The sequence below is a fragment of the Candoia aspera genome, chromosome 1, assembly GCF_035149785.1.
Source record: "Candoia aspera isolate rCanAsp1 chromosome 1, rCanAsp1.hap2, whole genome shotgun sequence".
NCBI classification, from domain to species: Eukaryota; Metazoa; Chordata; class Lepidosauria; order Squamata; family Boidae; genus Candoia; species Candoia aspera.
In genome coordinates, this window is record NC_086153.1 from 189,685,906 (window position 1) to 189,699,330 (window position 13,425).

At 42.6% G+C, this 13,425-nt stretch overlaps 1 protein-coding gene across 1 annotated transcript in view; it reads left to right on the plus strand.

The window, feature by feature from the left end:
* The first annotated feature begins 508 nt into the window (after nucleotides 1–508).
* Nucleotides 509–13,425, plus strand: part of NFE2L2 (NFE2 like bZIP transcription factor 2) — a 29,790-nt gene continuing 16,873 nt past the window's right edge. The window contains exon 1 of the mRNA XM_063318135.1: nucleotides 509–747. Within this exon, the coding sequence (XP_063174205.1) occupies nucleotides 727–747 (21 nt within the window). The 5' untranslated portion in view covers nucleotides 509–726. The remainder of the gene's footprint in view (nucleotides 748–13,425) is intronic.

The following is a 13,425-nucleotide window of genomic DNA, read 5'->3' on the forward strand; positions in this document are numbered from 1 at the left end:
AGGAACCTGGGAAAGCTGCCGCTGACTCAGCCCTGCGCCCTCTGGACGGTCCCGCCGGTACAAACCTACCCACCTCACCTTCCCCGGACAGAAAGAAAAGCGGAGGGTGGGCGTGTTGTACGGCGGGATGGCTGGACTCCGCTGTTTCTTGATACCCCGATCAGCTTTGCCCTGCAAAGAGTAGCTCCTCCCGCCTCCGCGCGCTCCCCCGCCTCCGCGGGTTGGCAAGGCTGGCCGCAAGGAAAGGCGCTCCGGTTGCAACCCAAATACCCCCCAGCGGGCGAAGGCAGGGGCCGGGGGGCCGTCTCCGCAGCTGGCTGGCACTGAGAAGGCGGGGCCGCAAGGACATCGCGGAAAGGGCCCCACCTGGCCCTGGCGGGGCTTCCCTGCTCCTGTAAGCCGTGCCCTCAGCCGGCGATCTCCGCTCCGCAGAGGAGGAGGGGCTGTTCCTCGGCTGCCTTCCTCCTCCCGAGGCCAGCCAGTGGCTCGGGAGGCGGCGGGGCGGGGCAGCCGACGGTTTCCCGGCAGCCTGGGACGTAGGACGAACAGAAGGGCCGAGACAGCGGCTGGCTGGGCGCGGAAGAGTTCAGTGGGCGGCGGCCGCCGATCCGGAGCCTTCATCGCCGCGCCCCAGCGAGCTCATTCGTCTTGGAACGGGGAGCACAGCTCCCGAAAAGCGACGCTTAACTCGCCGCGCTGCTGCTGCCGCGACCGGCGCCTGTCCCCATGGAGGTCGAGATGCCGCAGGTGAGATCCGGCGCCCCGCGGGCAGGGGCTTCGCAGCGGCAAAGGAGAGCGTCCGCATGGAGGCCAGGGGCTGCCCGAGGCGCTCCCCCAGCAGGGCGCTCCAAGGAGCGGGGGTGGGGTGGGGTGGGGTGGGGTGGGGTGGGAGGACGATCCCGGCCTTCCAGCGACTTTAGCTCTCCGAGTTGGACCCAGAAGGCGGGTTAAGCAGAGGAGGTACCACCCACTCCTCCCCACTCCCCGGGGCGACTAACGCTAGGTGCTCTGGCTTCAGCCTAGCCCCGCCCTTCTATCGTGATGTAACAATCACGTTCTAGCGCGCTGACTCATCGACGTCTGCCGGTCTTGGCGAGGTGGGGGAGGGGTTGAAAGAGTGGGAAAGGCGAGCGATTGGGGCTGCTTGAAGTGGGAGAAGTAGGGGCCCCGGCGGAAAGTTGTTTTAATTTGTGTGTTCCTCCAGTGCTTAGTTCCTAGCGATGCGTGTGATTGGAGTTTTAAGCTGTACTGTATAGCTCTTTTCCTCCAAATAACCTCAGAGATGAGGTTAAGACCTTGGCTGTGGCTCCAGGAAGGTTGACGCAAAGCAGAGTTCGTTGCGTAGAGTTTATACAACTATGGAATTCCGTGGCTTCGGGTGTGATGGCCACCCATTCACGGCTTTTAGGGTGACTTTAGGTACGCTCGCGGAAGGCTGGGCTACTGACGGCTACGGTTACCCTGAATCGCTGGCCCCGCACCTCAGAGCCCAGCTGCTGGGGAGGTAGCACGGAGGAAGGCTTACTCTTCCCCTTTTGTGTTACATAATGAACGTACTGAATGCTTCTGATTGCCAGCTTGTGCCAAATGCTGGACTAGAGGAACTTTGGCTGGACCTAGCAGAGCTTTTCCTGCGTTCTTAGTTTGAGGCCTGTTTTTGTTTTTTGTTTTTAACTCTGGAAGTTTCTGGCAAAAGAAGGTGGAAACAGGGCTTGGGCTAAACAGCCTTAGACAATTTGTAACTTGAAAGTCCTTCAAGGAGCAGAAAGAGAGAGAAAAAGAAAGGTTTGTAATGGCCCAATTTGTGGTGACCTTTTCATCTTGTGTTATGTGTGTGTGATTAAAGGAGGTTTTCCATAATGCTAGTGGTGTATTAAATCATAATGGTTTTAATAAGGAGCATCCAGAGAACCATATGCATGAAATTACCATGAAACAGGAAAAAGCAGTCATTTGAGAGCCAGTTTGGCCTAGTGGCTAGAAACCAGGAGACTGAGGGTTCTAGTCCTGCCTTAGGCATGAAAGCTGGCTGAGTGACCTCTCTCAGCCCAACCCACCTCACAGGGTTGTTGCTGCGGGGAAAAGAGGAGGAGGAAGGAGTATTAGTTATGTTTGCCCGCTGCCTTGAGTTATTTATAAAAATAATAAAGGCGGGGTAAAAATCAAATAAAATTTGTGAATATTGAGTCTATTTTGCCATTGTGACATGGGTCAGGAACTAGATAACTTGCTGTCAGGTATGCAGTCCTCATTAAAGGCTAGAAATGGATTTAGAGCATTATTTTCCCATGTCAGAAACTTACTTGAATGTAGATGTGCTGGCTTGCCCTATGCGTACAAACTTCCAAAACATTTATTTCAAATACTTTCTAGTGACACAGTTAATTGTAACAAAAAATATACCTTACTTTTTTCAGTAAATTAAATTTTAACTTACTATAATCCTTTACTCAGACAAGTTCTATTATGTTATGTAACTTGTTTCCCCAGAGGGGAGCCTTAATGCTGTTGTCAGAAATAAGGAGAAGTACATATTTTGGGCATTAATGTTAAGGTATTTATTCAAATTATTTCTGATAATTTGATAATAACTAATCTAAAGAGCCAGTTTCGTGTAGTGGTTAAGGCACCAGGCTAGAAACAAAGAGACTGTGAGTTCTAGTTTTGCCTTAGGCACAAAGCCAGCAGGGTGACCCTGGGCTAGTCCTCTCTCTCAGCCCTGGGAAGCAGGCAATGGGAAACCACTTCTGAAAAACCTGCCAAGAAAACTGCAAGGACTTGTTTAGGCAGTCTCCAAGAATCGGACTCAATTGAACGGATTAAAAAAAAATCTAACACCAGTATAGATGGGTTTCTGAAGAAGCAAAGAAAAACAAGCAAAATTCAATTGAAATACTCTAAAAACTTTGTTTTAAAAAATAAGTATTCACAGATTGGGTCCAGACATGTACTTCTGCAAAGGGGTGTCTTCTGTTCATGGAGACCCATGAGAGTCTTTCTATCACAGTAAGTTCAGGAGGACAATTTGTTGTTGTTGCTGCCAAATTCCTTATGTTGCCACCCACAACTGGAGGCTGATGTAGTTGTCTCGAGTACCTTTTCAGGATTGTAGAAAGTTGCAAGGGGGATGAGGAACTGGCAAAAGTCAACTGCCCCCTTGTTTCTATGGGAGTTCTAGTTGCATAAAATCTGAAGTCAGCAGTAGAAATGCGGCAATATCAAATACTAAATCTTGGAGAAGAAAACGGTATTAATCTCTTATCAAAGCAATAAAAGTATAAACTTGCCTGCCTGAGGAAGGTGTTCCATACATATGGTGCCCAGTGAAAATGAACTTTTCCTAAATCACCACAGATCTAACCTCTGTACCCAGAAAAGGGCCTCAATGTGTTTTATGCCAATTGTCAAGCATCAAACATACAAATAAGTGGAACCATCTTTAAAAGATTCCCCCTAAGCATTGGGAAATTTTGCCTCCAGTTCTGCGATTGTTTCTTATGAATACAGGTTCGAAGAATGTTAATTACATGTCTATCGTCAGTTTCCATAGTCTTAAAGTTTGCATGCAGTGTGGGATATGTCAGACGTGTGCTTTAAAATACCTCTACAATATTGACTCTAAAACTGATAAGGAACTGAGGATCTATCCTGTGTTTCCACAATCAGACAAACTAAATAGGCATATGGTGCTCTGGAAAGAACAGTGGGATTTTTTGCAGCATTGATATCTCCCTAGATTGAATTCTTTTTAAAAAAGGCAGGATGGTGTTTTCTATCTCCTGTATTCTCAACAATGGGAACAAACAATGCCATGGTAAGATTATTATAGTCTGCTTGAATACAAGGCTTATGTACTTTTATAGCCTGGAAAAGATGATTTGGTCTATCACTGATTTACACTTTAAAGAGTAGCATGGGAAACACAGATCACAATAAAATTCCCTTGGTGTTTTCCTGCAATCTTCCCCACCACGCCATTGTGCTTCTGGCTGCCCAGGACTTGGCTTCTGGGCCTTCAGTTTTATGGTATTGTGAATTATCTATTAACCTCTAAATACAAAGGTTCTTACTCTCAATTGTTATATGGGAAGCCAGGTGTGATAATAAGGAGACATAATCTACAATTTCACAAGACATCTACAGTATAGCTTTGGTATTTCACAAGGAAAGAAAATGTATATTTTTAGGCACAGTGGAAGGTAACACTATCCACTGGGTGAATGAGTAACCATCATGTATCTGGAAGAATATGGTCCTGGGTACAAAATGGTTATGCTTTGTAGTATTGGATTGACCAGGAGAAGGCCTGTAGCAAAAGTGGTCAGCTTTTCTGAGGTACAGCAAGGCTTTCATTTTTACTGAAACTTAAGATGTCAGCAGTTGCTCCTACCTGCCTCTGATGGAACATACTTCAGGGCTAGCACAGACCAGTCCCATTTACAGGTTGCCCTTTTTTGCTAGCAGCACTTGAGCAGACTTGTCTAGCTCAGAAGTTTGGTCTGCGAGAAGTAGAACCTACAGGGGAATCCCAACTTTGCTGGATGAGGAAATTGGAAAAAACAGAAAATCATTTCAGTATTGCTACTAAACTCCCCGCTGCTTGGATATGTCCATGAAGTCACCAGGAATCAAGCTCAACTTAAAAGAGACTTAAACTTCGTTGGAAGTAAAACACATTTTTAAGCTTGTATTTGTCATGACTGCTTGAGGCAAATAACTTGCCTGATTAATTTGTGATGAGGGCCTCTGACCCCACTTTGCAGTCCTGAGAGACAATCCGTGACCCACTGGGTCATCGTTTCAGAGATATTTCCTTACCAGATTCCTCAATGCCTTCAACAATGGCAGAGCTTCTAATGTACTGCCTTCAAGTTCTTAGAAATTTAGGGAGATATTCAGAGATGTATCTGGCTTGAAAGTAGCCCACTCAGACATCAGGAGTTGAACACAGGAAATGTTTTATGACATTTTGTATTATGCCATAAAATGTTTTATGATAATTTTTATGTCACAAAATGTTTTATAACATTTGCCAAATTTCTATTCCATGGGAGCAATGGGTCCCCGATTTTGGATGCATTCTGTAAGTTAGCCCATTTGAGGTACCTTGGTTCAAAAATTGTTGTCCTACGATGCACCTTTTTGCCCAGTTAAAGGTTACAAAGTACAGACAGTCACGAGAGTTTTAGTTGTATATAGATTGTTTTACCCATGCTGAGGATATTTGTTATGGCATTCAGAAAAGTAAGAAATACAAAAGGTGAGGCTTTTCTTTCTCTGGCAATTTTATAGAAAAGAAGATTCCGACAGATGAAGTTGATCCTCTAGCAAGGCAAGTTGCTAAAACCACATACACAAATACACTCATTTCTGGACTCTTAGGCAAGTTATTAGAGAGCCAGTTTGGTCTAGTGGTGAAGGCACCAGGCTAGAAACCAGGAAACCTTGAGTTCTAGTCCTGCCTTGGGCACAAAGCCAGCTGGGTGACCTTGGGCCATTCACTCTCAGCCTTAGGAAGCAGGTAAAGGCAAACCACTTCTGAGATCTTGCTAAGAAAACTGCAGGGACTGGTCCAGGCTGTCACCGGGAGTCAAGATTAACTCAAAGGCATTAAAAAAATAATTAAAACCCTGTTCTTTGCAAATGGTTTTCTTTAGACTCATCATGCCAAGTTTGGATAGGTTGGTGTAGATGCCATGTACAGAGAGAAAAGAAATCTGTGGCTTAAGACCGAAAAACTATTTGATTGCATCACAGTGTTAGACTGGTCTGGTAGGTAAGTAAAATTGAGGCCAATGCTGTAACTCACATAAATGTAGAATCCCATATAGGGAAAAGAAATGGCATGGATGTTGGCCCTGAAAACAGGACTGTGTACTGGGTGAACAGAATATTACTACTGTGATTTTAAACAATAGTGGCTACATTCACCCATCATGCTGAATTTTAAAAAGTTTGCTTGGTTTTGGCTGAACATGAACCTATATTGCATTGAGAAGATTAGTATTTAGTAGATACATTATACCAAGTTGTATCAACCATGTATTAATCATGGTTTGTTGAATAGTGGGAGTTGCACATTGTGCTAAGGTATACACCTTTGTTTATAAACCTCAGTGGGTGAGTTCAAACAATAGACTAATTACATTTGCAAACAGCCAAATCATTGTGTGGTTAGAGCCAACATAACATCCAAACCTGGAACAAGGGTAAAATTGTGGCTAAGGTAGAGCACTACAGTTTGAAACCATGCTTCTCCATTGATTTACTCATGGAAGCATAGTCCACAGTGTTATCCATACATGGGTCTGTATGTTTATATATAGTTAACCCCCATTAGCTTTCTGACAGAGAGCTGGAGGTTTGAAGAGATGCAAAATGTTTTCCAGCCTGCCGTGTCTCTTGCTCCTGCTTTTTCCACCATCTGTGAACAGATCTGGAGAACTGGTGAGATGTCAGAAGATTGGAGACGAGTAAATGCAATCCTAATATCAAACAGGGGAAGAGTGAGGATCCAGAAACTAGAAACAAATTAGTTTAATATCTATATTGAGCAAGGTGCTAGAACAGATTGTCAAGCAGCATGTCTTTGAGCAGTTAGATGGAAAAATGCCACCATTACTGTCAGACTAATCTCTTTTTATGATGGAGTGACTAATTTGGTAGACGAAGAGAATGCTATGTTTATAGTATAACTTGATCATAGTAAAACGTGACAGATTGTGAACTAAACAAGATTTTGATCTGGTGAATTTTCATCTGATTGGATAACTGCACCAAACAGACTTTATAAATAGTCTTATATCATCCAGGAGGAAAAGAATTGAGATGCGGGTTGACATATTTAGAAATGACCTAGAAGATGGAATGAAAAGGTAGCTTATCAGATAGGCTAATGACACTAAGCTAGATATTGGCTAATATTTAGGGGACAAACTAGGAATTGGCTAATATTTTAGAGGACAAAATCTCAATTTGAAATTACCTCAGCAGATTTGAACATTGGGCTAAAAGCCAGTGGAAGATGTTAGCTGTTTGAAGGGTAAGGCTTTGCATCCAGAGAAGAGAAACTGAAGGCATAGCTGTAGGGTTCGGGAGTCCTGGCCTGGTGGTCATGGGTGTGAGAAGGATCTTACCAATTAGCTGAATTTGAGCAAACAGTGGGATACAGCAGCTAAAAGGGCCAGTTCAAAATTGAGCTTCAGTAATAGAATAACCTTGCCCAGGTTGCAGAACGTAATTGTTGCTCTGTGGTGTTAGACCGTGCTTGACATGCTGTGTCCAGTTCAGGGTGCTGCACTTTGAAAAGAAGAGACTGGTGGGTTCAGAGGGGAGCTATCAGAATGGTAAGAGGTTTGGAAACCAACTCTGCAAGAAACAGCTAAAGGAGCCCACAAAGGGGAAGTCAAAGGGGAGATACAGCTGCAGCCTACGATTATCTAAAAAGCTGTTGGATGCAAGAGGGGGTGAATCTGTTCTCTGTTGACCCTAATAGCAGAATTTCAGCAGGTTGGATTTAGAAGAAGAGTCAAGCTGAATTTTAGGAAGGATTTCTAAGCAGTGGAACGGTTGGACTTAAAACAAGAGAGCTTTCCCCCTAGCTGTAGGTTTTCAAAGGAGATTGGGATGTCTAACTCTCTGAGATAATGTACAGGTAGTCCTCACATACAGACTGCTCGTTCAGCGACCATTTGAAGTTATGACGGCATTGAAAAAGTAGGGCTGGTCCTTGAACTTGTGGCCGTTGCAGTGTTGCTGTGGTCACATGATCGTGATTCAGGCCGCTTGGCAACCAGTGTGCATTTACAATGGTCACAGTGTCCCCCAGTCACAAAATCGCCCTCTGGACCTTCATAGCCAGCTTCTGACAAGCAAAGTCAGTGGAGAAGCTGGCAGGAAGTCACAAGTCACGGTCATGTGACATTGTGCTTAATGACCATGGGCTTAATGACCACAGCCAGAACTGACATCTTAGTTGGGCGTGGTCACATGATGTTTCACTTTACAGCCATGTCGCTTAGTGATGGAGTTGCCAGTCCCAGTTGTAGTTGGTAAGTGAGAACTACCTGTAGTGGGTTCCTCCACTGAGCAGTGGCTTGACTAGATGACCTATAAGTCCCTTCCAACTTATACATTCCTTGATTCTGTGGATATGATTTAATGAATGGCATCAACGTTACTATAAAAATTCTGGATTTTAAAAATGGCAGTTGTTAGTCGTGGCTTCCCTAAAATGGCCCTTTTTTTGTTCTCTAGCGTGCAAACTTTGTGTTCTGAATACCAGAACAATGTTGAGAATTGTGCAATCATTTCTTTTTCCCCAAGGCAGCTTTGTTTTTGGAATGAGCCTTTTCAAATACAGCTCTAGAAGAGAGGTATGTTGGTTACCAAGAGTAAGAGATTGCAGTTGTACCTATAAATATTTTGAACGGAGTTTTGCATTGAGAACTTTGTTTTGCCTGATACAGCAACTTGTGCTATCAGAAAAAAACCAAATAGAGGAAATGGAAACACTTTGCCTTTTTTTTAAAGAAACAGTTTTTTTAATGAGCTTTTGTATAACTAAACTCTTTTTTCATATAAAAATATATAACACGAAATATTATTCAATTATTAATTGCTTCCAAGTCCCACTTAGATTTCGTGGGAAAACATTTGCTTTTATTTAGCAGAAGAGGACTGGATGAAATTTAGGTAACATTTTTTGATGTTATGAGCGCGGTCACAAAGTAATTACTGCACTGACTGTAGTTGGCATGCGCCAGTTCTCAAAATATTGAGAGCACCCCTGGTCCTGCTTTTGCTGTTGGCTCTCTTACCCATAGCCAAAAACAGAGGGAAGAAGAAGGGAAAACAGACAAGAGAGGAAAGGAGAGGGAGGGGAGAGGAAGGGAAGGGGAGGAGGGAAGGAAGGGGAAGGAAGGAAGGAAGGAAAGGGAGGGAGGGAAGGAAGGAAGGAGAGGGAGGAAGGGGAGGGGAGGAAGGAAGGAGAGGGAGGAAGGGAAGGAGAGGAAAGGAAGGAGGGAGGGGAGGGGAGGGGAGGAAGGAAATTGGGGAGCATGTCATGTTTTCTATGTATTTAAATGTCAAATTATTGGAGAAAATTGCTTCCTTTTCCATTTGGAATTTATCTTCCGGAAGACCAATGTGGGCTAGCTTTAAACTGATTTTGAGGGTTTGGGGACTGAAAGTGAAGGCAGTGTGGAAGACATCTCTGATAAAGGAACACTGAATTATATGCCCACACAAACAAGAGGCCCAGAATAAACCCATGTAAAAAAAACCATTGTGAGGATTGGATGATTTGGAATGAGCCAGCAGCAGTATAAGGGGCTCCTTAATTCCTCTCTTTCTCCTTGCTCCCCAGCCCAGTTTGCTCTCCATCCACTGGCTTTCAGATACAGGTTTGCAAGAATGCTTGGAAGAAGCAGCGGGAGAGGAGAGGATGAAGAAATTTCCGCTTGGCCATTAACTGTTGTGCAACCTTCCCTGTCCACTGTTTGCACATTGGACTATGGCTTGCTTGTTTAACTCTGCTGCCTTGCTTGGGTTCACAGAACACCCTAATCCATAAACTCCAAAGGCGGGTTTGGGCAACGTGTTAAGCTATGCCAAAAAACTATGGCTTGGCAGAATGTATGAACCCAGCTACTTTAATATTTACCCAGAAGGAAGAAGAGGGTTCCTGCTCAAGTAATTACCCACGAAAACAGGGAAGATGATGTTGAAAGATAGGGAGTGGTCAGGAAGTCCAACTGCTGTGGCTTCAGAGAAGAACGAGATTGAATGTGCTGGCCCTTCTGACTTTTGTCAGTCTATACTTGGAGAGAGTGGGTGCCTGCAGTAGAGAGCTGCTTTATCTGTGGAGGTTCTTCATGGTAGAGAAGGACACTGGAAAATGAGGATCCTCAGTCAGCGGAGACTTCTCAGATGCTCTATTAAAGACACTTGCCCTCTAGACATGGGTGGGAATGAGAGGAGAGTTAGACTTAACACACTGGTGGAACAGGACTGGAAGGTCTAAGCATACTTAGGTGGAAGGAAGAGCCATAGTGGGACCTACTACACAACAAGCATGTTGGGATTAAGTTGTGGAACCCAGATTTCTCTCTTGCTCTCTCTCGGTGTTTATTGGGGGAGGGGTTGGGAATACAGTTTGTGCAGATGGGGAACCAATTGCTTTTACAAATAGGACACCCAATTTTACAGGCAATTTTAATCAGTACACATTAATTAGGACTGTTTTCTTTGACTGGATCTTGCCCTTGTTTTGCAATTGCATATAGACATATGCAGATATAAACAAACATGCACATATTTGTTGGGGGGGAATCTGTGGGACTGGTTTCTTGAAGAGCAGGGTTGCCGAATTGACAAACTAGAGAAGCTGGGTAGTGGACAGATTTTGTATGTGCCTTTATAGCCTTTTTTCTTTGACGTCTTGAGAGAGATTTTCTTAAATTCAGGACTGGTTTCATGTTGGGTCAGTATTTGCTTTAAAATGGTCCTGAAGGTGTATGTGGGCATTGTGTACATAAGCTCCTAGTGCTACACAGTTCTGAGCAGAAATTGGTTGCCACAATTAATCATTAATCTGTATAGGCTGGGTTGGAATAGCAGTCCAAATGAAAAGTAGATGCAGATTTAACATCCTAGTTAAACTTTGTTTTGGCCCCAGCTCCCACATTCCATTCCAAAGCAATCTGATTGTGGGGGGGATCTGATTTTTTTTGAAACTTTAGAACTGTTTGAAATTTGAAATGACTTCACATACATGCGCAAATACACACACACAGTGATCAAAATGTACCTGATTGGGAAAAAATGGGGGCATCCACAGAATTTTTTTTCATATAAATGTTAGCTAGAAGCATTAAAATCAAACAAGATTAACTGTTTCTGGAAACAGTTGCCTGTATTGTGTATGTTGTTGACAAATTTAATAAAGAATAGTCAGACAACACTTGTTTGTTCATCCCACCTTACTGGAAACAAACTTTGTTGAAAAGAAAGGTTATTACAGATTAATGGATTTTTTTGAAAATTCTAGTTTAACTATGACAACATTTTTGCCCTGTCTCTTCTGCCCTTTGGAGCTGAGATGCTGACTTGCCCCACTTGGAATGGTATCCCCCTGTTAATCTTAATAAGAGGAAACCCACTCAAGCCCACTTTCTCATGTTCCTCTGGTTCTGCTTTGTTAGTTGTAACAGCATTTTTCCCAGTTTAAGACAGTCTGACATTGGCAGATTACCCAATCCCTGTGGGTGAGTGCTGTTAATCCATATGAGAAGCCACAGTTGAGCAGACTCGGTGTGGGTGGTAGCCTTTTCCAAGAATGACTGTGGATTGTGCAATCTAGTGCTTCCTCCCTGAGGTCCTTCTTGTTAGCAGAAAACCACAGGGCGCTGATGAGAAGTGCTTTGCGGAACTAGTCACTGCATGTGCTTACAGAGAGATAAGAATGGTAAAGAGATACAGATCATGGCTTTTTTTTGTCCAACGTGCCTCTGGACATACTAGTTCTGCAGGTTTATGAAGAGGTGAACAAGGACATGCAAAGCTAGATATAAACACAGGGAAAGGGCTAGAAAAACAATAGGCTTGGATCCCCACTGCTAATATTCTTGGTGGCACTTTTGCTTCTGATATTGGTAGATTCAATTGATTTGTTTTAATATCTAATATTTTGTGTAAATTAGAAATAATTAAGGATAGTATAAATATTTTAACCAGCAATGGAATTATTATACCTTTGACTTATCAATAATTCTAGTTATTAATTTAACTGCCAGTGAACTGCTGGTTTTACCAGTATTACATGGGTTGTTGGTATTTTCCTTTAGTATTTAGGAATAATCTGATTTTCTCAGTTTAGCAGTTTGATGTTTTGGGGCATCCTTTAAAAGAAAAGATTCTGGAATTATCTGTATTATGGTCTGACAGAAATAAAGGGTTGTGTTGAGTTCTGAAGAAGGTGTGCGGACAAGGTAGTGTGAGATAAACAAAATGATATGCTAGATAGAAACTGAGAACTCCCCAAACAGAATATTTGAATGAAAGTGTTTATACTTAGTAGTGCATAGAAGCTGAAATGGTTTAAAGTTTGCTTGTTTCAGACAAGCCATAGAATTAATAACATTCAGACTATTCAGAGCTTCCGAACACTTCGTGGTTGTAAAAGTGAGAAAGAGAAGAGTTCTGAGGTTTGTTGACATCATGCTGGTTTAAGTTTAAATCTAAATGCAGCCAAGCACATGAGAGATAAGCTAAACATACCATGATTTAGCATTATATCCAAATGTATCAAATACAATTACTTAATGTAAATAATATATACATAATAGGACCATTTTTGAAGTTTTCAGAGGGATCACTACAACTATAAGAGGTGCAGATTTTGTTCTTTCAGTCATTTCTAACTCTTCATGACTTATGGTTATCATTTTGCCAGGATGTGTGCTAGGAACTGTTTTAAGTTCTTGTAAACTTATGCTTGTATTGTCATTGATAGTATCTAGCCACCTTGTCTCATTTTTCTGAAGTCTTCCATTTTTCCAAGTGTCAAAGAGTCTTCTTCAGAGAATCTTGCCATTGCATTAACTCTCCAAAATATTTAAGTTTTACCTTCATTGTTAGCGCTTCCATTGAACAGTCTGGTTGTAGTTCTTCAAGTATTAAACAAATTGTTTTTTTTACGGTCCAAGATATTCTGCAATTTTTTCCAGCACCGCAAGTCAAAGGCCTCAATTTTTCTTCATTCAGCCTTTCTGTTGGTCCAGCTTTCACAGCCATGTGTTACAACTGGGAAATGCATGGCCTTGTTATCAGTGTGATGTGTCTGCACATTAATATTTTTTCTTTATCTGTTGTAGTCTTTCTCCCAGGTAGTAGATTTTTTTAATTGCCTGGTTACAATCATCATTCCTATGAATTTTTGAGGCTAGGAAGATACAGTTTGTTACTACTCCAGCTTCTTCTCTGCCTGTTTATACTGGGTTGGCATTGCCTGTGAATATAATCTTAGTTTTTACAACTTGAACGCAGACCAGCTTTTATACTTTCCTCATTCACTTTCAACAAGAACTACTTTAAGTCCTCCTCCTTAAGCTATCAAAGTGGTGAATGATGTCAACAGAGTGTATTTCAGAGCTATATCACTCTTGCAGGTAGATCAAAATGCTTCCTGGTTCTGGTTTTGGTTGTTATTCATAGCAGCAGCAGCAAAGACTGAGATTCAGTAAATAATGTATATGTACCTAGAGTATAACTACGTAAGTTATGACGAAAGCTACAAAAATTATGGAGCCTGGTATGTTAGTATCTATGCATTTGTTTATATCCCTTTCCATTGACATGTTCAAAATTATCAGTGCAGATGACAATAATGAATGATAGTTCAGTGCTTCACATAAGGGATATAAT